This window comes from Pyrus communis, unplaced genomic scaffold, assembly GCF_963583255.1.
Source record: "Pyrus communis unplaced genomic scaffold, drPyrComm1.1 SCAFFOLD_22, whole genome shotgun sequence".
Taxonomy (NCBI): Eukaryota; Viridiplantae; Streptophyta; class Magnoliopsida; order Rosales; family Rosaceae; genus Pyrus; species Pyrus communis.
Window position 1 is genome coordinate 35,023 of NW_026908893.1, and position 22,108 is coordinate 57,130.

A 22,108-nucleotide genomic window follows, 5' to 3' on the forward strand; every position below is an offset into this window, starting at 1 on the left:
ATATTAATATCCACCGTTCGATCTGAGATCAACGGTGGATATTAAATCTGACCTCTTTTTTTTTTACCATTGAGATCGAACGGTCCAAATTAAGTTACTGTTGAGATCTACCGTGGGAAGCCACGTGGCTTCCCAACGGTCACTGACAACCTTTTTTTTTTTTTTTCTGATTTTTGTGTCGGCGACGCGCCCCCACGCGCGAGTGGGGTGCACGCGCCTGACACAAAAAAAAATTTAATATTGCGCTGACGCCAGGCTGGCGTCAGCATGACATCACGTAGCCCTCGGGCTCTCGGGCTGGCAATCCCCCACGGGCCCGGAGCTCGGGCCTCCACCTTCGGTCGGGCTAGCCCACGCTGGAGCCATCCCACCGGCCCTCGGGCCCTTGTTTTCGACCCTGTCCCCCGAGCCAAACCCAACGCTGGGCTTGCTCTTAGCGAGGGAAAGATTATCTCTCTGGAGAGACGAAGTAAGAAGTTCCAAGTTGGAAAGGTTAGGGCAAACATCGAATTCTCGATTTCTAACTCGTCAATTAGAATTGAGAGATTCAGGGAGAAGGAAAGATGTTCTTCCATATAGTGCTGGAGAGGAACATGCAGCTTCACCCTCGCCACTTTGGCCGCAATCTCCGTGAAAATCTCGTTTCCAAGCTCATGAAAGATGTCGAAGGCACTTGCAGGTTGTCCTCTCTCTCTCTCTCTCTCTCTCTCTCTCTCTCTCTTCGGCTTTATTTTTTTCTTGTATAATTTGCTTGATGCTGTTGGGTTATGCAATACACGTCAGAACACGAAAACAAACCAAAAGTTGCTTCTTGTCGATCCTTTACCGCATTCTTTCTCCTATCCAATTCAATATTGGCATTCAAGTGCTTTACTTAGTGTCTTTCAAACCACATATATGGCAGATTGGCCATCACGGGTTGGGATGGATCTAGTAGTTGATATGAATACTTTTTGTGCAGTGGTCAACATGGATTTGTGGTTGCAATTACGGGCATAGAAAACATTGGGAAAGGGATGATTCGTGATGGGACAGGCTTCGTCTCATTCCCCATCAAGTACCAGTGTGTTGTTTTCAGACCATTCAAAGGAGAGATCTTAGAAGCTGTTGTTACTATGGTCAACAAGGTATGCTTTTCCTCTTTCACCTATTAACGTTTTATCATCAGTGTTCTTACTTTGCTTTTGCAAGCTCTTGTATTCTGTATAATACTAACTGCAGAAAATGTAACGTCATCTCCAAATTTTATAGATGGGATTCTTTGCTGAGGCTGGTCCTGTTCAAATCTTTGTTTCGAACCACGTAAGTATCTCTTCCCCCTTTGATTACTCGGAGCAGTGATAAACATTATCCATATCTTGTTAGAAAACTTTGTTTTCCATAATATTATTTTTTTGCCTTGTACAAAGTTGTAAACTTTTGCAAGGACTTGGGTTGTATTGTTGCTATGGTATTCTTTTACCTTTGCCGTCCATTTACCCCCTTCCTTCTAAATAACAAGTTCTACTCAACTTTTTAAATCAAATGTCAGTCTAAAGAATGATATACTTTTAAGTTAGTCAATCTTGTATCTTTCTTTAAAACATAATCAATGTATGTTGTATTTTGGCTTTGTCACCCAACCGGTGATGGCCAGCACGCCTCGAGTTCGGTCCTCACTGGAAACTGGCGTTGGGGTGTGTCATAAGTAGTGGTCTACTAGTCGTTTACACAAAGGAATAATTCACATAAGCAATAATTCTATGAGATTTGTACTTTCTCAACTTCTTTGGATCAGGTTTCTGGTTTTTGGAGTTTAAAGAGTTCTTGTTTCTTTTGCTGTCTCAGTTAATGGGTTAAACTAACATGTCATTATGTTTTCCATATGCAGTGTATGCTAATGTCCTCATCTTGTATTGTAGTTGATACCGGATGACATGGAGTTCCAGACTGGGGATATGCCAAACTATACAACATCAGATGGATCAGTATGCTTCAGTTTCAATTGATTCTCAGCTGTTTCTTTTAGCTTAGATTTATATGGTTAAACATTGATTTCTTGTTATTTTGCAGGTTAAGATTCAGAAAGACAGCGAAGTGCGATTAAAGATAATTGGAACCCGAGTAGATGCTACTGAAATTGTATATGCTCAATCTGTTTCTCCGTGACTTTTATGTTTTGCCATTTTCCTTGTACTGTCCAAGTGATTCAGCTTTAGTTATGGACGAAAAGGGTAGGGTGAGGATGATTTAGAGGCGTAAAGTAGCAGCGTCATCCTAGCCTTCTAGGAATGGTCCTGTTTAATGTTCCCTTGATTAGTCAGCGTGTCATATTTTGAATTTTCAGCACTAAATCATACTGAATGTGGAGTGGTGGGATGATCATCATGATCCAACCCTACATTCTGATGAATTTCCTACTTGTTTGATCCTGGTTATCCGCCATAGTCAGTTTTTGATGCATTTAGTTTCTTAGAGCCTGGCTGAAGCTACTTCTATACAAACGGGCTAGAATTGTTTTGTCCTTCATTTAATGTAGCGTTCGTTTGCTTATGATACTAGTTTTCCCCTCTAATTTTGCAGTTCTGCATTGGCACCATAAAGGACGATTTCTTGGGTGTGATAAACGATCCTACGACTGCTTAATGAAGTTGGGATATCGTGGGCATGGACATTTTCCCGTTTGCCTTGTGGCATTCGAACTGTTGCAGACCCGAGTAGCGTGGAATTTGTGTGTTTAACTGGGGGAACGTTTAGACTTGCCTTGTAATCCTAGAACAGATAAAACCATTCTTGAACTTGTGTACATTTTAATCTTATTTACTACTCACAACAGTCTACTAATTCATGTTTTATTGTTTTGTGATCGGTCGATTTGTACATAGTATTTCGTCTAAATTGCATAGATCATCCTTGTGGTCCAGAGTAAGTCTCAGACTTGGTGAAGTTCGTTGCTACTTAGTACTACGGTCTAGTAATATTCCTCTTCACTTGTAAGTAAGAAGTCTTAGGTTTAAATTTCGTCAATTTGAACTACATAATTGCTAGCTAATTGTGAATCTTATTTCACTTCCACCCTCCTTGTGTTTTGTTTGTTCAAAAAAAAAAAAAAAAAAAAATTCAAGATTTCTATCCAAGCCTTGTCATTTGAGGTTCATGTGTAGGGTAACAGTCCTTTCACGCGTAAATCGAAGTAACTCGTGAAAACTAAAAGTTTGGCGATCCAGGAGTTGGCTTCTAAAGTGGTTAGAAGCATTATCTATGCATCAGAGGTTTCTTCTACCATTTTTTTACATCCCAATGCGGTTGTAAGGTCTGGCCAAAACACATGAGAGTGGTTCTTTGCATGCTCAAATTTTGTTCCTCGGCACCCATTAATTTTATTCAACAGAAAAGACATTTTATATCCAGACATAAAATTATCGCAAAAGGCTTAGTAATTTCTTAAGGAAGACAATTATTTTCTTTGGACACTCATAGGGTTTTGCAAACAAAACGGATGCATTTTTCCACTGTTCACAAAAAAATTGAAGAGAAGGCATTCATAATTATAGAAGAAAAATGGATGTCCTAAAAAAAAAAAAATTAACAAGTAAAAGAAGGGTTTCTTTACTCTTGGGGGTGCCCTTGGCCCAGTAAATATTGTTTTATCTGGTGTTCATCAGTGATGGTATACAATCGGTTTGTGTTAGTAATTAGTGCCAATAACAATCTCTAATAAAGTCAACAATCATAAGAGTCAAAGGGTATTGCTATCCGTAAACTCAGTTTTATCTCCATACACCCTTGTTAATTTCATCCATCGATCTTCTTCAATGCATTCGATCCGACGATCGAAAATTGAGCGGGGTGTGTAAGAAGTAAAAATGAGTGTGTGAATTGCACTAACCTAAAAATCATTATCAAGCAAAGAAACAAACGTTGTAACCAGAAAAGAACAAATAAAAGTTAGATTGAAGACCCTTCCCTCTGTCCTCTTTGTTTCTCTAATCTGATTGGACAGTAAAAAGTTGCATTACAACATTGTTGTTAGCTCGGCAGTCGGCATTCAGCCTTTAAGTTACGAAATGAATTCCCTGAGCATAATCTGTCTACAGCAACAATATTCATATTCTGGACTCCCTTCAAATCACTTATGAAAAAACAATCGCAAAAACCAAATTAATGGGGGAAGAAATCTCGGAGCATTCAAATGCTCCACCGCAGTTAAGTTATATTCAGTGAAAAATTGAAGACAATCATCTTGTTTTTGACATCTTGCCATAGAATATTATAGGTGTGATTGCAAATGAACTGCCGTTGTCAAGCTGCTAATTCACAAGGCCCCTCTGTTTGAAGACGTCAAGCATGGCTACCCCAATTTTCGCGGGAGACTCCACCACTGTAACATCAGCTTCCCTTAGTGTCTTGATTTTGTCTTGTGCGGTACCCTTCCCCCCCGACACAATAGCTGCAAAACCAGATGTGAGCAATCATAACATATCGGAAACCACACACTCATCCTTAGACAATGAGACAGAGAGGGTAAGAATTATCTACCTCCAGCATGACCCATACGACGACCAGGAGGTGCAGTTAATCCAGCAATAAATGCAACAACAGGCTTCTCAGTTCCACTTTCCTGTTTAATTGGTCAGAGAATCAGTTGGAGCAACCCATATCCAGACAACAAATATAGACACCAGTACTTACTGTTACTGAAGCTAACTTAGAGAATCTACGAGCAGTAAAATCATGTATGGCTCAACAGGTCCTTAGATGTTCAGACACCAGAAGAAACCTATGAATTATGGTATACAAACAAAAATTAGTGAGATTCCTACCTTAATCAATGCAGCAGCATCCTCTTCCGCAGTCCCACCAATCTCTCCTATAAGAATGATACCTAAAACACGCACATTCTGGAATTAATTTCAAATTACTTGTCCTCTACTTCAAGACATGTTTTATTGTATACTTCACCAACATCCTCACAGATGACAAAGGTAAGAAATGAATACATACACCTTACATCAAAGAAAAAGTTGGTTAACGCAGTGTTTAAGCAACATACACAATGTCAGCCAGCCAAAAATAGTAGAATGGACAAGCATCCAGTCAAAGTAGTTGGAACATGACGCTTATCATAAAGCCCCTAAAAAGGGTTGAAAAATGGGAGCATAAGAACACTTTCTATTTGACTCGACAAATTATAGTCGGTCAATGTCAATCCAGGGATGTTGTCTAGCCTACTATGCTCATTGTACTGATGTAATTTCCAGCAGTGGTGAACTGACCTGATTTTTAACATCGAACATATACTCCAATGTTGAACCTTAAAACTGAACTAACGCTGACAGAGTATTGTTTTACCTCATCAAAGCTGGATAACTGTTTGACTTAGACAATATGGGTGTCTGTGAGACAGAGATGGGAAACATGTGGGTCTGAATACAATCAATTATTTTATGGACGCTCATAGCATAAATATGAACCTATGCATGCAATGTAAACAAATACACATGAGCGGATGAAGGGATGCATATCCTTCCATTCAATCTGCAATTTGATCAACTGCAACATGAAAAGAAAAACTAATTCAAACTCCTAACCTTCTGTTTGAGGATCTTGTAGGAATCTGTCAATGCAATCAACAAAGTTTGTACCGTTAAATGGATCCCCCCCAATACCAACACAGGTGGATTGTCCAAGGCCAACAGCAGTTGTTTGGAAAACCTGCAGGGTAAAAGGAAAAAAAATTAGTTAGATTTATAAGGAACAGAACTGGTGCCAACAAGATCCAAACATCAAACAAGAACAGCTGAAGATTGAATCATAATAAGAGTATCCAATCTACTGAAAGGACCAAATGAATATGAAAATTGTATGTTGGAGAGTAAAAATTGTAGAGGCTATTCGGATAGTTCTCCCAGTCTCCCTGGATTAAAATTAGTACTCACTGCTTCATAGGTCAAGGTACCAGATCGAGAAACAATTCCTATACGCCCAGGTTTATGAATGTAGCCAGGCATAATTCCGATTTTGCATTCACCAGGCTTAATAATTCCAGGGCAATTTGGCCCAATGAGCCGTGTTTTAGATTGCCTGTTAATAGCAGCCTTGACACGCACCTGAAATTCATAAATATTAGCTTCAATAACACACTCGCACGAATCACAGAAGACCAGATTCAAGATTAATAACTAGCTTTCAGTGAACTGGTGAACTGAAAATAATTATCCAAGCCCTGATCAAGTTCAATGAAGTCCGTATTCCAAGCCATATGATAGTCCATGAAGGATAAACTCAATAAATATGGTTAGGGGTTCTTTACAAGTCCCAAAAGATGAGACTACTGGCGCATCATCCCAAGTAAAAACATGGTGACCTTATTTTTCCTATTTAAAGATATTGGTGAAATTAACACTACCATATCATGTTGTGGGATCCCCTCCGTAATGCACACAACAAGATCCAGCTCTGCTTCCACTGCCTCAAGAATAGCAGCAGCAGCAAATGGTGGGGGGACATATATGACTGAGGCGTTAGCCTTTGTTTCAGCTTTTGCTTCTGCAACTGAGTTGAAAACAGGAAGTCCCAAATGCTCAGTCCCACCCTTCTTCGGTGTTACACCACCCACCTGTTTCAGCACAATCGTATACAAATATAATCAACGAAAGAAAGAAAGAAAGGAAAAATAAAATGGATCACTCTTTAAGTTTTTTTTATAGTATATTTCAGAAAGAAAGCTTGTTATAGAAAATTAACCTTGAAACTAAACTTAGTCAATTAGTTGCAAGCACTCCTATCTTTCTTTAATATATTGCATTAGCGTTGCCGCATTAGGAAACCCACATCGCCAGTTTACATGTCAACATGAACACAATTCCCAATTATTTTTACCGATTTGAAACTTCGCTTTCGATATTCACTAGTAAGAGACAAACAAGTTTAAGCACATGAGCAAATGAATCTAAATACATAAACAAAGCAACACGAGAATCAAAAGGAAATCCCAAAAGTGTAAAACAGCAAACTAATCTCAGGTGGCGCCAGTAATTTGATAATTGATTTCGAAGCTTTCGGCTTTGCGTAAATCACTAGCAGAAATTTCAAGAAAAATTGCACACACATCTAGGGCCCGGCCTGTATGAATGCGTTTGAGAAAAACCTAGAATTTTCAATAAAGCAAACGAAAATCGGAAACAGATGAGTGCACATATAGAGACCAATTTGGAGAAGGGAGAGAGACTGAGAGGGGAATGCAAGTGATAGATACCATTTTGGTGCCATATTCGATGGCTTGCTCGGTGTGGAAAGTGCCGTTCTTGCCGGTGATGCCTTGGCATATGACGCGAGTGTTTTTGTCAACGAAGACAGCGGGGGGCGGTGGCGGAGCCGGGGAGTAATGGCGGCGCTGAAGTAAGGACGTTGACGGAGATGCTCTGCGCGATGCGATCGAACCGATCAGCTTGGCTACGGCTTGACGACCCATCACCGTGATTGGCTTTCAAACTCTCTCTGATAGTCGTCTGAATTGTGCTTCAATTCAAGGCTTCAATTCAAGCTTAGATTCGCGATCAAAGAAATAGTCTCTAGCCTCAGATTCTTGTGCTGTGGGGGTGGGGCGCTGTGGTTTAACACGGGCTGTGCTGGGCCGGGCTTGCTTTTCAAAAGCTTTGTGGTTGTTCTTTCTTTAAACCTCCTTTTTCCCCACTAAACCTCCTATTTAAGGGGCAGACATTTGTCTGTTAGTTTTGACTTTTTTTTTATCTTTTTTTATCTTTTTTAGTATATCAATATTTTTATACTAAGGGAGGAGGAGTTCAGCTAAACTACACAATAGGCAAGCTAATTTAATATCGAATTAGTCATCCATGAGATCAAGCCTAAAACATTTTACTTCCAAGTGAAAGGAATACCATCAAACAGTAGTACTAAATGGCCTGTTAGTTTTGACTTAAACATGTGACACTTAGTAGTATATTCGGACCTCGAACGCGTCACATCTTCCACATAAAACTTGCACGCAACAAATTTCCCACATAAAACTTGCACACAACAAATTTCCCGTTACGTAATGTCTAGGTTTAATAAGATAAACGGCTAAATTAGCATAACAAGATGACATGGTATATTTGGAAACTCGATCCTCCTTCCTTGTCCTTTGAGTTGGATAATTAATCAATAATTTGTACACGTCTCAAACAATTCCTATATTAAAAGCCAACAAACACACGACGATGAAAGCAATGCTCATTCTATTCCAGCTATGTAAATAATGTATCAACATAATCACAACTAAAAGAATTATCGAACACAAACCATTTTCATACTTCTGCGAAGGAAAAAAAAAAAAGAAAAAACTCCCTAAATTTAGATCCACATCTCCAATTAGTTGGTACCTCTCCTCCAAAAGAAAAATTACAGATAGGAGGAAGGAACCAAGTTAAAAAAGCATTATTCGGCGTGGATGGTTCAAGCTTACAGCAGCAACTAGGCTAGGCCAATGTTATGATGGTGTCTGCACTTCCCCTTCACAGAACCTCCACGAACCGTCTTCTTGCCTTCTTAGAACATACCAAATTTTATAGGTGCTGCAATCACTCCAACAGAAAAGAAATCAAATACAAGCCCCGATAATCATCACCACAACCACCACCCCCCCCCCCCCCCCCCCCCCCAAAAACACCCCACCCCACCACATACAGTAACAGAAACCACAAAAATAATCATAACCCCTTCAATCAACTCACCTGTAATAACTTGGGTTCTTTTGCTCAGATTCATTAACAAGTTCAGCCGCTTCCTCTACGACAGCCTCAACCTCTGCGGTTTCCCCTCCAACTTCATCTGATAAAATCTCAGCATGTACGACAGACAGTTGTAGCAAGACAAACTTCCAATAACAAGACCTTGCTTTTGCAGCATCAGCCAAAGCCTGCCACTGTGAACCATGCATGCAATCGTAACCACCCAAACCCATACCGTAAAGCAGTAAAACTTGCAAGAATCATCAAGGAAAAGAACATGTAAAAGGAAGTAAGCTTAAATACACCTGAACAAGCATTGAGTCATCAAGGATTTCAGAGAGGCTGTGAACTTCATGAGTGGGCCCCAGAGCTTCAGCTTTAATTGCTTGCCATTGCTTCACAAGGTCTTTAGCTTCTTCAATAGACATAAGTCTCCGGAACACAGCTGTTGAAGAGGACAAATACGGAATCTGCCGATTTCCAGCATCTGAGAAGGTCCCCACCGGCTTCATAAAAGTCACCAAAAGCTTCTTAAATCTGCCAGCTAGTCCATTCCCCTTGATATAAGCAGGGACAAGATTAGAATCCGCAGATGGATTTGTTGTCCAAGCAATAGAACTTGTGTGCATATTTCGCTTACTGGAGGCCTGTTTAGAAGCACTTCTCATCACATTTCCCTTCAATCCTGTTAATCTTAAGGTAGCAAAAACAATGCACCCCAGTACTCCAACTAAAGTGATCCTTCCAACCAAAACTCCTCTCGCAAACCAACCATTCCAAACTTTACTGTGGTCCATGCCAAGATTCCTTTCCAATTGAACAGATGATGCAATGGCACTGGTTCCACTGCCAGTCTTGCCCAATATCAAGGGACTTCGCATATCAGTTGGAGCCAACTGCTTAACAGCTGTTCCAAGATATTGAGAAGAGTTCATATGGGAAAAACATTTATCAAAATCTCTCCGTTCTGAAACAAAAGTAGCGGACATTGGTCTTTGACTTATGATAGGCAAATTCTGTGGAGCTACTTTGCTTTTCTTGCTCAGAGGAGTTCTCTTGTCACCACCAAAAAAGTTGGCCTGCAAAGACATACATACACACATACATAAACTGTCTGGTAAAATAAAACTAAAATCCTTAATCAATCCATCGTTGTGAATCTCACCAACGATGGAGGGCAATCTCGTGAGTCTGGAAACACAGCAAGGACAGCATCCTTCAGCCACATTTCCTGATTAAGTTCAGCAGGCAGTCCGACATGAGAAAGTACTGGCCTTGAAAACAAACATAAAGTTTGTACTGAAATAAGTAGAGTGTGAAATGGCACAAATAGAACACAATGCATTTTCATGATAAACCATCTATTCCACAGGCTAAAAACAGCTTTTACTTTTCCTGAAACAAATGACATGAGACAGAGAAAGTAAAGGAAAATTGATTAAGAGCTAGAGTGGCCCCTGGTTACTAGTGTATGCGTTTTTGGACCATTGATGTGCATGCCACTAATTAAAAGGAGTTGATACATAAATAGACCACATTGATCACAATATATGCTGTGTAAATAGGGAGACAACAACAACCCATAAGAGATATACCAATGATTGTGTTGCACCACAAGTATCCTTAACTTCCTTCCCTACGATTGAATTTCGTGCAGCAGAATTTGAGTTCAACTCCAGCTTCTGAAGCTTTTCAACAACGGCAGCCTCATCACCCTGGAAACCAAGTTAATATTTCGTAGAGAAAACAGAAAGGAGAAAAAAGAAAACAAATTCAGTCTATGCAAGATATCCAAAAGAACTTTATGAAACAGTGCAGGACATAAAACTAGAAGGAAAGTGAAAAATGTACCTGACCAAGAAGGAACAAGCAAAAAGCTTCCTCAAGTTTCAGATCAGCACCCTCTGATGCAATCAGGCAGTCACATACAGATTTTGCTTTCTCAATCTGCACAACCATATGATAAATACTGAAATTAACAAAATGGAACAGACAACAACACCCTCAAGAGAATTTGAAGGGAACCATTCCATCAGCCTTCTCGTTCAAAACTAATTATTTCAAAGCAACTAACCTAGGAGAATAATGAACTTACCAATTCCTTTTGCTTGCTTGAAAAACCCAGTGCAATATGAGCTAATAACACCACATAGAAACAATTAAAATCAATTACAACCCGTTGATTCTGTGATTCAAGTGATTTCTTGTTCTTCCTTGTAATAGCTAAGTCATCCCATGGAAGAAGATCAACTATCTCTGAAGCTGTTAGTCTATTCAGTGCTTGGGTCAAGAAGCATGGCCAGTCTTGGACCCGGCATGAAGTTTCCACATCAAGTCCCTGCCTGACCAATTCACGCAAGGCTGCAATTGCTCCTCGTCTTCTTTCCGCATTCTCAGGTGAGTGAGACATGCCAAGCAATTCCAATGTACAAGCAGGTGCAAGCTCCTCCAAAGATTCTTCTATCTATTAAACATGACCAACTTATGATTTACACAGCAGCATAAGCAAGTATACTTTTTGGGCAAGTACAAGCATGGAATAAAGTTAAATGTTTTCAAACAGAAATTTGTCATAATTTACAAATTTCAAACAGCAGGTCCATGATCCATCTCAACATTTGATCCACTATACTTTTGGATTATTAGTAGATATCTGGTCACTACTTTGCAACCCAAAAACAAGAGTCCCATTCCAGGGTGACAAACCAGATAACAAAATATTGACAGAATAGAAGACGAGAGTATTACCTGAGACAACAATGCTATTTTACCAAGAGACTTTCTACTCCTTAGAAGACACTGAGCGCGAGCTAGAGCTTCAAATCCTTGGGACACCTTGTTCTTCTCAAAACCAACCTTTGCAGTTGCACACTTCAAGAAAGCACCTAAGATGAGAAAGGGAAGCATAACAATGCAGAAACGGATGATACAATATCCTGACCTCTTTGCTGATATGCCTTACCTCTGCTAACGCCATAGAAAGAAGAAGATCATGAATATACTGCTTAGCATCTGGATGCTGAACAGCCACGCGGCCAACATCTTGCACAAGCTTAATTTCCCCAACCTATAATGGAGAAATCCAATATCATACACCCGTGTCTTGCAAAACAAAATCCTTTTTCGTTTATAATTAGACCAAAACAAAAAGTTGTTGTATAAAATTACAGATAAGAAGAAAACAGTTCCAGTTAATAAAGTATCTACAAGAATCCACAATGAAAAGCACTGTGCCAAATGGAGTTTCACCGACATAGTACGGTAACTAATATCTGAAAAAAGAATTCAATTCCTCTTTAGTTAAATCAGTGATTAACAGTATTTATTTTTCTTTAAAGGGAAGAAAAGGAACAAAGAAGCAACATTATATTACAAATTAAGAAGAGTGCACAAAGACAAAGCTTTACCTCTTGAAGAAGGCAAAGAGCACCCGGCAACCACGCCCAAGGGATTCGTAGGGAAGATTTAGGTGGGATCTCTTCCTTAATATTGCCAGCGTATTCTGGTTCAAAAAGAAGCTTATCTCTCACATCCGTTAAGAGACCCTGGCAACAAACGCGTAAGAGAAAAGGAATTAAACTATATAATACATAGCACAACTTAATTAAAAAAAATATAGCAAAGAATAAAAATCCAGGTGTGTACCAGGCGAGATCGGACTGTATCCAAAGTGTAGCCTTCTTCAATTTCGGCACTCTTCAATTCCATCACTGATTTAACAACCTCATCTTTCTCAGCCTTAGCAGGAACGCCAATAAGCTGCAAAGTCATTTGTATGGCATTTAGTAAATGGTGACCTATAATGAAGTTCCGAAAATAGGGAAATCATAACACAAGAAACAAATTTCTTAATCACTAAAACACTAGACAGACACTTGATTATGGCACTGCCAGGCTGCTACGCTGCTAGGATGGCTAACGTAAGGATAGCAGAGTGATTTGAAGGTCTTTGATGGCAATGTTCAACATTTAACTTGTATATATGTCGCTATTGCAGGATCTCTCTCAACCGCAAAGAAAATACATGTAAAAATCACAATTTGACAAACACAGAGCCCATTCAAATTAAAGACGAAAGAAGCGACCTGGTAACAGGTGACGGGGATTTCAACGGTGGTGTGACGAGGAGCAGTCTCGACACCAATGTGGGTGTCGAGTGCGTTGAGAGTCCAACGCCCGGTGAGGTTATCACCCAAGAGGCTCCTCTTGTAAACCCGAACAATTCCGATTCCAGAGGCGCTTCTTTCTCTGGAGGTGGAGAAACCACAAACGCAGAGCTTGTGATCTTCCTTGTGATTATCGATTCGGCAAAGGCAACAAGAAGACGGAATGCTTGGCAAGGCGTGAGACAGAGCACCAACCATGGCTTCCTAATTGACTGTCACTAATGAAGAAACTCGGAATTTTTCACATCGGAAATGAAGGAATCGTAAAAGGATGGAGGGTTTCTGTGCTGAACAAGAAAGAAAGAAAAAAAGCGCAAAACACACTCATTACTCCTCCCTTGCGGATTTGGACCGACATCGAGACATTTTAATTAACATTTGGATTACTCTTCCCTTTTCTGCTTTCTGTTAAAGGATGCAAATTTTGCGTATTTTGTTGTGGATTTCTTTTTTCATACCATCGTGAATTGTGGTGTATTTTGGTTGAACGGGTTTTGTGTTTATGTGTTGAGTGGTTATGTACAAACCTATATTTCGTTTCCGAAACCTTTTTTTTTTTTTTTTTTCTAGACACTTAATTTACTCTCATACATTTCTTTGAACTCCAAAATAGTTTACTAAATGGTTTAGAACATCCTTGTTTTATTTTTAAAATTTTTCATTTTCTTTGACACCATTTTCTTTGTATTAATTATAAAAAGGGAAATTTTATTTAAACTCAAATAACCTCATTCTACCCACAACTTAAATTTTAAATGTGAATGATCTTTTTCATCTTATTGTATAATTACTATTAAGTACAAGATAAATAAACAATAAACCTAAAAATTATTAATAAACCTACACTCAATAGTCAAACATTTGTCATCATGCAACCTTTTGTGAATTTGGGTTCATTAAGCATTATGAGAAGATTAAGAAGACAATATGACCATTTTTTGGGCATCCAGGTATCCAATTTTCCTCTTCCACCTCCTCCATATGGTGATGCCTTGCTTGAAGAGTCTTCAAGCACTTGACAAAGATGGAAGACTGACACCTCTAGGGAGGGCCATGGCTCATTACCCTATGAGTCCTTGTCACTCTAGGATGCTCACTGTTATTCAAGTCTTGATTAAGAAGAAGAGTTTCAGAGATAATTTAGTGCTAGCATGCGCAGTTGCAGCTGTTGCTGCTTTGAGTTTGTCAAATCCTTTCGTTAGGCAGTTTGAAGATAGCCACAAAGAAAGCCACGACTTAAATGAGGACGGGAACATTACAGTTATACACAAGCTAGAGAAGTTGGGGTGGAATAAACTAAAAGAACAGTGAAAATATTCCGTGAAATTTTTTCTAATCCCAGCAATGATACTCTATCTGTCACTTTTGCTTTGTAATGCTATGAACTTGGAAGATCCTAGTGGAATTGGAATTTATCGAGAGCAACTTTGTAGGGAAAAGAACATATGCTTTGATTTTGGGTTTTTATTTTAAATAGGTGTAGAAACAAATTTGCATATTGAATTAGGTCTGTTAGGGTAATTTAGGTAGTAAATTTGGATTTAAAGAGATATTAATAATTTAATTACAAATAATTAGGGTGTTGAGAGTAAGTTGGATGTGGAAAGAGGTTATATGGATTCAAATAAAATTTCCCTTATAAAAATTTAACAGCCCTGAAGTTTATTAATTGCTTGGTTGCCACATTATTTATTTATTTATTTTCAAAGTCCTATGGATGTTCAAAGAAAATGATTTTTTTTTTTCAAAAGTCAGTAAAACCTTTGTAGTAATTTTATATATGATTGTAAACTATGTTTGGATTAAGAAAATAAACATTGAATTTTGATAGAAGCATAATTTATAAATTGATATAAACCAATTTCGTTGTTTGGATTCATAAACATAGAAATGCAGAAGTTTCACGTGAAAAAAACTTAGAAGTTTGAACCTCCAATTCCCAAGTTTAAATTTTATGTAAATAAGTATCATTTTCAAATTTTTATGAGTGAGTTCAAAAATTAAAATTTTTGTATTCAAGTTCTATAGTACTTTAAGGTCAGTCAAACAAGAAAATTTACAAATTTTAAAAAATAAAATTTAATCATTTTAAAACTTTTTGGTAATCTTAAACACACGAAACTTGCTTTCATAACAAAAAAAAAAAAAAAAAAAAAAAAAAAAAAACACGAAACTTTGTGCACAAATTACAACTCATTAGATGGAATGCATAGGCAGGCATTAGTCGGATAGGCCCATTCCCATTTTTATTTGTACGAAGTTATTCGAAAGCAGATGCCGGAAAGTACTAAAAGCGGGGATCTGCTGGAGGGTGGGTGAGGTATGATCTGTGGTTGCCTAGTCCACGAACTTTTATGCCTCTTTCGCAACATGAGGAGATGCGGGAAAAGGTAATGGACTTAATTGATAGTCGCAATGGAGAATGGAATGGTGATATAATTGGTCGATGTTTTGTGAGCGATGAAGCTCGTATTATTTTGGGTAGGCCGCTCAGTAAATTTGGATGTCTGGATAAACTTGTTTGGCACCATACGAAGAACGGGGTGTATTTTGTCAAGTCAGGTTATTGGATTGCTCAAGAACTTAATCGCGATGCGGAGCTAGGGCGGAAAGGTGTTGGGGAGTCGAGTGTAGGGCAAAATAAGGATAAGGTGTGGTCTTCTATTTGGCGTTTGGAGGTTCCACAAAAACTCCGAACTTTATTTGGAGGTGCTGCAAAAATATACTAGCGGTCCGCGTTAATCTTAACCGTTAGAGAAATCGACTCGATACTACATGCCCGAATTGTGAGGTTGCGGTGGAACACAAGAGCATTTATTTTTCCATTGCCCATACGCTCGAGTGTTTTGGTTTGGGAGTCCATTCCAACTAGACTCTACTTTGGTTAAGGGAGATAATTTTTTGGAAAAATGGAAGTGGTTATCCAATCGGTATGAGAATGTTGAAGAAAATGGGAAAATAATGAGATGAGTGGTGTGTGAATTATGGAGACTTTGGAAATGTAGGAATAATTTGGTTTTTGAAAAGAATGTTGTTCAACTAATTGAAACTGTTAGGATGTTACGACAACAATGAAGATAGTTAAAAGATAGCCAAGGGGAACAAGGTTCATGACTGAAGGTGGGGCATCAGCAGGCTAGGTTGCAAAGGGTATTGCCATCGTGTCGGCAGCAGCCTCCGTTGTACAATTAAAATTGATTGTGATGGAGCTTGGGTTTGAGAAACAGGATGGGGAGGATATGGTTGGGTGGCACGAGATTTTGTTGGAATTTTCAAGGCGGCAGAAGGTGTGGGTAACATTCTTTGTGAGTCTAGTCTTATGGCGAAGGTGGAGGTAGTATGGGTAGGACAGGTGGCATGCATGGATAAGAGGTTTGAGGTTGTCTAGGTGGAATTGAATTCAAAGGAACTTGTGGATATGAACAACAGAATCACTCAACAAAACGTTGTAATTGAAGGTATTCTATTTGATATTAAGTGTATACAAATGCAACTGAGATCAATAGATTTTATTTTTTCTCCTTGAGTTTGTAAACGGGTAGTACATCTGTGGGTCTTTTGTCTTACATATGAGAGGATTTATTAAAATCATTCTTTCGAACAAAAAAAAACAAAAAAAAAAAAAAAAATCTAGGAGTATACTTGGGTCGGGTCGGTTGGGTGCAATAGACATTTTAGAGAGAGGTTCAAAACCCTACAGAGACAGGAGGTAGAGTTGGTGGTCTCCGGTCCGGTGGAATCAAAATGGCGCGGACCTCGTCATCGAAGAAGCGGAAACACGAAGATGATGGAGGGGCAGAGGCAGAGGCAGAGGCAGAACCTGAGGTGGCGCAGCGGAAGAGGCTCAAAGCCCTCGCCTTCTCCAACAACCAGCTCTCAGAGATCCCTGCAAAGCCCCGCGCGCCTCTCACACCTTCAAACGGTGTCCTTAAGCAGCATGGCAAGGACATTGTAAAGAAATCTCAGCGGAAGAACAAGTTCCTCTTCTCCTTCCCTGGCCTCCTTGCCCCCATTGGAGGTGGTAAGATCGGCGACCTCAAGGATTTGGACACCAAGAACCCCGTCCTCTACCTCCAATTCCCTCAGGTCGGGCGGTGACCTCTACTACTTTCATTCCCAATTTTCTTTCTCCCACTTGTCTCAGTTGTTTCTGTTTCCACTTTTCAGGGTCAGATGAAGTTGTTTGGGACTCTTGTGTTCCCCAAGAACAGGTATCTGACAATGCAGTTCCCCAAGGGTGGAAAGAGTGTCATGTGCGAGGACTACTTCGATAATATGGTTGGTGCCTTTTTATAACTCTGTACAAGTACAACTTTGTCTACCGCATTGATTTTCAAGTTGCTGCTTTGGTATATATATGCATATATATCACTTTGTTCATAGGCTTGGTTGATGACCAATGCAATTACTATAAAATATCATATGAATTTGACCAAGGAGGATTGACCTGCTTGCATGGTTTTCGATATAATCATTTCAATTCTTTCAAATTTCTAGAAATAAGAAAGAGAAAAAAGAGGGTTAATGGGAGTTGATAGTTTCATATCAGCCATTTGTTGGTAGAGAATGAGGCAGCAGATTGCAAAGCTGATATGCTTGAAAACTTGTATTCTAAACGTTGTAACTCCTAAGGCAAATGTGTACATAATGATTTTAGAGTTATTGTCTTATACAACTTCCACCTGGAATCTTCTTGTTTTGTAATTCCTTTAAGGACCCCTTTCCAACAAATTTCCTCTCCTTTGATTTGGAGAACAATATGTTTCTAAGCTTCTCAGTTCTCAGGATTTCCCATGTGCCACTACCCCGTTATATACACTTATATTATTGTTTGTCTAAGGTCGGGTGCTTGTTGTATGAAACTGAGGTTCAGAAAGCATGTTTTACACATCTATGTCAGGCTTATCAGCAGTAGCTTTTCATGTCCCAGATTGTATTTTCCAATGCTTGGTGGATTGGGACAAAAGATCAGAATCCCGAGGAAGCCCAACTTGATTTTCCTAAGGAATTGACTGAGGTTGGTTTCTATTCACTTAGGTTATACATGTTGTAGGGTGTGCATATCGTTGTTTTCTGATGATCTACTCTCGGAATTTGTTGGTTTCAGGGACAACACTCTGAGTTCGACTTTCAAGGTGGCGCAGGTTCAACATCTGCCAAAAAGCAAAGTGATAGTAAAAATGAAACTACATATGTTGAAGAGTATTCCCCACATAACAAGGTTGAAGATAATTTATCAGATGAGGAAAACAATGAATTAATGAAGGCAACACCAGTTCGACATTCGGCAAGAACTGCAGGAAAAAAATTCAAGTACTGGCATTGCCTTTTATTGTACTCATTAGATATTCTCATAAAGAAATCAGCAGTTGCATAAGTTAAATACGTGCAAAACAAAGTGTGCAACCTATGATACATATATAGGTATACATATTTGTACAGGAAAACAGACACACAGACATACCTTATATGTTCTGAGGCCATCTCTGAAGGATAGTAATGAAACCAACATTTTATTTTTCATTTGAGCAACATGTCCATATTTTCCTTTTCAGGCCTTTCTAATTAACATTCCTCTGAGTAGTATAGTTTTATCATTCCAAGGAAAAAAGAAAACAATTAAACATGTTGCAAATAGTTACAAAAGGCCCTTATGTCCAATGTCCTTTCACATGTAGCATGTGGAAGACATGAATGCATTCATTACTTTTCAGCCGATGGTCTATCATGGAATGTTGTGTATACTGTGTAAACTATTAAACAATTGTCTTCATGATATTTTGTGATACCTTCTGTTACATACTTACGTAGCATATATAATTAACCGTTTTGATATGTTTTCTTTTTATTGAATATTAATAAAAGAAATGAGCACCTACTGCCCTGTGATGTGCCCATATCTTGCTTCAACTCTTGTTCTGTCACTTTGTTCAGGTTTGGAGAAGCTTCTTCTGGAGATGATTCTGTTGAAAGTGATACCCCCTCAGCTGAAGGAGAAGATAAAAAAGTTGGAAGACTTGATTCTTCATCCGGGAAGCACAGTAGTGGAAATATCCTAATTTTTACTGTCTTAATTTTGTAAACTCCAGCATTTTAATTTATATATCGTAATTTGAACTTAGGTTTACCATGCTCCTTGTATCAAACTTCCATCTCAGCTTGCTATATTTCAACTGATTCCCTTAACTGGTAGATACAGACTGACAATCTCAGCTTTGGACATGCAGACATTGATAATGAGGATCCTATGAAAGGAGCTCAAACTCCCCAGCAAAATGAAGATTCCTCTCTGTCCGAAGCTAAATCAAAGAAAGAGTCACATTCTGCCTTTGCTGGGACTACATCTAAAGAGGACTCTCATAGCAATCATGGTTCGCTCATTCAAACTACTATATCTACATTGTTTAAGAAAGTGGAGAAGAAGGTAACCCTTTTTTTTTTTTTTTTTTTTACTTTTATTCTTAGGATTATGATTTGCCAGTACTTGTTATGTAGCTATGGTATGTTTCAGACTACCACGAAGCATGTAACTGAAAACCGAAATGAAACAGCTAATCAGAGTGGACTTGATGATTCTTGGCATGTCAAAAAGAGAACATTGTATCATGCATTGCCATTTTCCTTCCCTTTATCAGAATTTTCCTTCTTTTTCCTCTTAATGCTGACAATGCTCTGAAATTTTTCAATGTGTTGCAGAAAGTGGACTCCAGCATGCAAAGTCAAGTACAGCTTCCCTCTTCACAGGTTCATAAAACACCAAAAGGCCCAAGGAAACCTGCATCTCCCAAAGGTTGTTAATTCTTCCAAATTACGCTTATTATGAAAATATTGGGATTTGAGTACTCAGAATAGTGAGTGATGTTGATGTTTTCCAGATTCTGGCCAGAAGCCGCACCAAACTGATTCAAGGAAGAAGGTTAATCTGGTTACATTTTGTTCTTAATGCTCCTTCCCCCTTCTCCCTGCCCTTTCAAACTACAATTCTAGCTGATTTTATCCTTGTCTTGGACATGACTGCTTTCCATCGGAGTGTTGTAGCTGACATAGTTTGTTGTTGTTGCAGGATGCAGGACCCAGGAAACAGGCAAAAACTGCCAAGGAAAAGGATGCGGGTCTCTCTCTCTCTCTCTCTCTCTTTCTCTCTCTCTCTCTCTGTGCCCATTATGGTAGCTAATAAATATAAACTTGTCAGTATACTCGAGGAGATAAATTATTTGATGAAGAGGTGATTACTTGTTTATGAACTTATCAGTATGCTTAGGAGTCAGGAGGGAGGAGATTCATATAACCATTTTAGTCAAGTTTGGTAAGAGTGGTATAGATTACAGTTTAGTCTGATTGTGTGTTTATGAACTTATGAAATGCAGAGTTCTTGACGTCCTATCTGGGAATAGTAACTGTTTGTTATCTGATGAGGTGCATGATCTTTTTCCGTCTTTTATTGCTCAATTAACTTTTAGTGATGGTGGGGTTGTTGAGTGCTGCCCAAAACTACAACTTCACCTTGTTCAGTGCTGCATACAGGAGTAATTGTTTTCATTAGTTGGGAGTTCTCATGATAATGTGAGCGGTGATAAAGGTTGAGTTAAACAGCTGTTGTTTCCTTCAGGCCTCTCTGCTCACATCTTCATCATTGTTTGCTCGTTAGCAACACTATGTCAGATTAGAGTGGCATCGGATGTGATATGGTTTTGAGTGTATAATTTGATCTAGTTTATTAAATATTTATGGAATTGCAACTTTTTTTATTTTTTATTATTATACATCTCCCAGATAGTTACCTTTTTCGATTTTTATTATTTGTTTGAAAATTCTTCTTCATAACAGTTTCTCTTATGCATGCATCTACGTGTGGGAAAGTTAGCACTTATAAGTGACGTCTGTGTTTCTGTAGGGGGCAAAGGCCTGGCAAAGAAGAAAAAAAATGAGGTACGTTTGTGTCTGGGGAGATTCTTTTTGTACGATGGCCATTATTGTTTCCCTTTTATTTTGTGTGGATTTTTAGTTAATAATTGTTATCAAAGCTATTACTCTAAATTAAAATGTATTTCTCAGTGTAATAATAAGATTGTGTATTTTTGTGCTTCCTTTTGAGATGGGGGTGGAGGTGGAAAGATTGAAAAGAAGAGGGAAGTGGTTTATCAGAGGGCATCTCTAGCCATGATGAGGTGGATAGTGCTCTTATAATGCAATCTAACCAGCCAGAAAGGAGTTTTTTAGAGCATTATCTTATCTTATATAGAAGCATGTTTGATGCGCTTTAATTTGGTAAAATATATTATATATTTTGGGGGCCTGTTGGATACCAAAAACTTTGCTCCCTTTTGTATAAGCTGGGCAAGGACCTGGTCACTTAAGCATTATGATCTTTTTGAAAAACATGATTATCCAATTACAATACTAGAGATTTGCTCTCTTAACTTGTTAATGCTCGATTACCTTTTATGTGGTAAGATTGTTGTTTAAGTAATTATTACATTCTACTTGCTGAAGTGTTGAGGTGTGCATAAACATGTAGGTTGAAGAGGATGATATTGAAGAAAGCACCTCACAATCGCAGGTAATTCCTACTTTTATTTAAAATTTTAAATAGAGTGTTATGGATATGGATTTTTTGATTTTTTTGGTGCAATTCCTTGAAATTAAGATGCGTGATTGGTGATGGCATATCTGGTGCCTTGGTATTTTGGGCGCTGATCATCGAAATTGCCATGATTTTTTTTAAACTGATAATGATTTTGGATGCAGTGCTCTAGTAATAACATTTCCTTGTTGACTGGAAATAAGCCTTAATTACTGTGGAAAATAATGATTTCTTGAGTTTATGCTTTGTGTAGGATACGGATCTTAGTGATGAAGATTGGGCTGCTTGAGGTCAGTGGTCTCACAAATTGACACATTGCCATGTATTGCTATTTTCACTCACATCGAACATTATTGTTCGGTTGTAGCGTCGTGACATTTAAGTAAAAGTGTTCTTGATGATTTGGATAGGCCTTGCCTTGTATTGGAGAAAAGTTGAAGCATCGGCTTCTGGACGTGGGTCCAATTCCGAGTTGTGGTTCAGGAACTAAAATTAAGGGATCATTGCTCCATGTAATCATAAGTTGAGCATTAAGTAAAGGAAACTATACAAGGCATTTGAAAGCGGTTTTTACCATTTACTGAGCTACAAATATATTTAGTATAAAAAAAAAATGAGTTGATCCATGGTGAACATTTACCAGTTGG

At 38.6% G+C, this 22,108-nt stretch overlaps 4 protein-coding genes across 6 annotated transcripts; 2 read left to right on the top strand and 2 right to left on the bottom strand.

The window, feature by feature from the left end:
- The first annotated feature begins 439 nt into the window (after positions 1-439).
- On the top strand, positions 440-2,834 carry LOC137724307 (DNA-directed RNA polymerase II subunit RPB7). Its single transcript, XM_068463048.1, has 6 exons — positions 440-679; positions 962-1,127; positions 1,252-1,302; positions 1,902-1,967; positions 2,053-2,121; positions 2,563-2,834. Exons 1-6 carry the CDS (start codon positions 564-566, stop codon positions 2,623-2,625), a joined length of 531 nt encoding a protein of 176 aa, XP_068319149.1. The 5' UTR covers positions 440-563; the 3' UTR covers positions 2,626-2,834.
- A 1,192-nt stretch (positions 2,835-4,026) lies between these two features.
- Positions 4,027-7,636, bottom strand: LOC137724305 (succinate--CoA ligase [ADP-forming] subunit alpha-2, mitochondrial). The gene is made up of 7 exons (XM_068463047.1): positions 7,238-7,636; positions 6,389-6,598; positions 5,919-6,089; positions 5,571-5,694; positions 4,803-4,864; positions 4,519-4,600; positions 4,027-4,429 (listed from the first exon to the last, which is right to left on the bottom strand). Exons 1-7 carry the CDS (start codon positions 7,451-7,453, stop codon positions 4,290-4,292), a joined length of 1,005 nt encoding a protein of 334 aa, XP_068319148.1. The 5' UTR covers positions 7,454-7,636; the 3' UTR covers positions 4,027-4,289.
- Positions 7,637-8,108: 472 nt separating this feature from the next.
- Positions 8,109-13,334, bottom strand: LOC137724302 (plastid division protein CDP1, chloroplastic-like). Its single transcript, XM_068463044.1, has 12 exons — positions 12,797-13,334; positions 12,357-12,470; positions 12,119-12,256; positions 11,674-11,778; positions 11,460-11,582; positions 10,807-11,175; positions 10,563-10,658; positions 10,307-10,426; positions 9,877-9,942; positions 9,017-9,790; positions 8,715-8,905; positions 8,109-8,555 (listed from the first exon to the last, which is right to left on the bottom strand). The coding sequence occupies exons 1-12, from the start codon at positions 13,073-13,075 to the stop codon at positions 8,471-8,473; spliced, it is 2,460 nt and encodes an 819-aa protein (XP_068319145.1). The 5' UTR covers positions 13,076-13,334; the 3' UTR covers positions 8,109-8,470.
- Positions 13,335-16,475: 3,141 nt separating this feature from the next.
- LOC137724315 (DNA-binding protein RHL1) lies at positions 16,476-22,049 on the top strand. 3 transcript variants are annotated; one of them, XM_068463057.1, is made up of 13 exons: positions 16,478-16,963; positions 17,045-17,155; positions 17,808-17,894; positions 17,985-18,190; positions 18,812-18,927; positions 19,075-19,301; positions 19,574-19,667; positions 19,753-19,793; positions 19,941-19,989; positions 20,772-20,806; positions 21,396-21,437; positions 21,715-21,751; positions 21,872-22,049. In XM_068463057.1, exons 1-12 carry the CDS (start codon positions 16,622-16,624, stop codon positions 21,748-21,750), a joined length of 1,386 nt encoding a protein of 461 aa, XP_068319158.1. In that variant the 5' UTR covers positions 16,478-16,621; the 3' UTR covers position 21,751; positions 21,872-22,049. The 3 variants fall into 3 exon arrangements, with proteins under 3 accessions (XP_068319160.1, XP_068319158.1, XP_068319159.1); XM_068463058.1 differs by having other exon boundaries at positions 21,829-22,013; XM_068463059.1 differs by lacking the exons at positions 21,396-21,437; positions 21,715-21,751; positions 21,872-22,049 and adding an exon at positions 20,973-21,336 and having other exon boundaries at positions 16,476-16,963.
- The last annotated feature ends 59 nt before the right edge of the window (positions 22,050-22,108 follow it).

Coding starts and splice junctions, on each gene's coding strand:
- LOC137724307 (XM_068463048.1), top strand. CDS start 564: ATGTTCTTCCATATAGTGCTGGAGAGGAACATGCAGCTTCACCCTCGC. Junction 680..961: donor GATGTCGAAGGCACTTGCAG/GTTGTCCTCTCT, acceptor CTTTTTGTGCAG/TGGTCAACATGGATTTGTGG. Junction 1,968..2,052: donor ATACAACATCAGATGGATCA/GTATGCTTCAGT, acceptor GTTATTTTGCAG/GTTAAGATTCAGAAAGACAG.
- LOC137724305 (XM_068463047.1), bottom strand. CDS start 7,453: ATGGGTCGTCAAGCCGTAGCCAAGCTGATCGGTTCGATCGCATCGCGC. Junction 6,599..7,237: donor TCGAATATGGCACCAAAATG/GTATCTATCACT, acceptor GTGCTGAAACAG/GTGGGTGGTGTAACACCGAA. Junction 6,090..6,388: donor GGATCCCACAACATGATATG/GTAGTGTTAATT, acceptor TATGAATTTCAG/GTGCGTGTCAAGGCTGCTAT.
- LOC137724302 (XM_068463044.1), bottom strand. CDS start 13,075: ATGGTTGGTGCTCTGTCTCACGCCTTGCCAAGCATTCCGTCTTCTTGT. Junction 10,659..10,806: donor CAAGCAAGCAAAAGGAATTG/GTAAGTTCATTA, acceptor ATGGTTGTGCAG/ATTGAGAAAGCAAAATCTGT. Junction 8,906..9,016: donor ATGACTCAATGCTTGTTCAG/GTGTATTTAAGC, acceptor CATGGTTCACAG/TGGCAGGCTTTGGCTGATGC.
- LOC137724315 (XM_068463057.1), top strand. CDS start 16,622: ATGGCGCGGACCTCGTCATCGAAGAAGCGGAAACACGAAGATGATGGA. Junction 19,302..19,573: donor TTAAGAAAGTGGAGAAGAAG/GTAACCCTTTTT, acceptor AATGTGTTGCAG/AAAGTGGACTCCAGCATGCA. Junction 19,990..20,771: donor TGCCAAGGAAAAGGATGCGG/GTCTCTCTCTCT, acceptor GTGTTTCTGTAG/GGGGCAAAGGCCTGGCAAAG.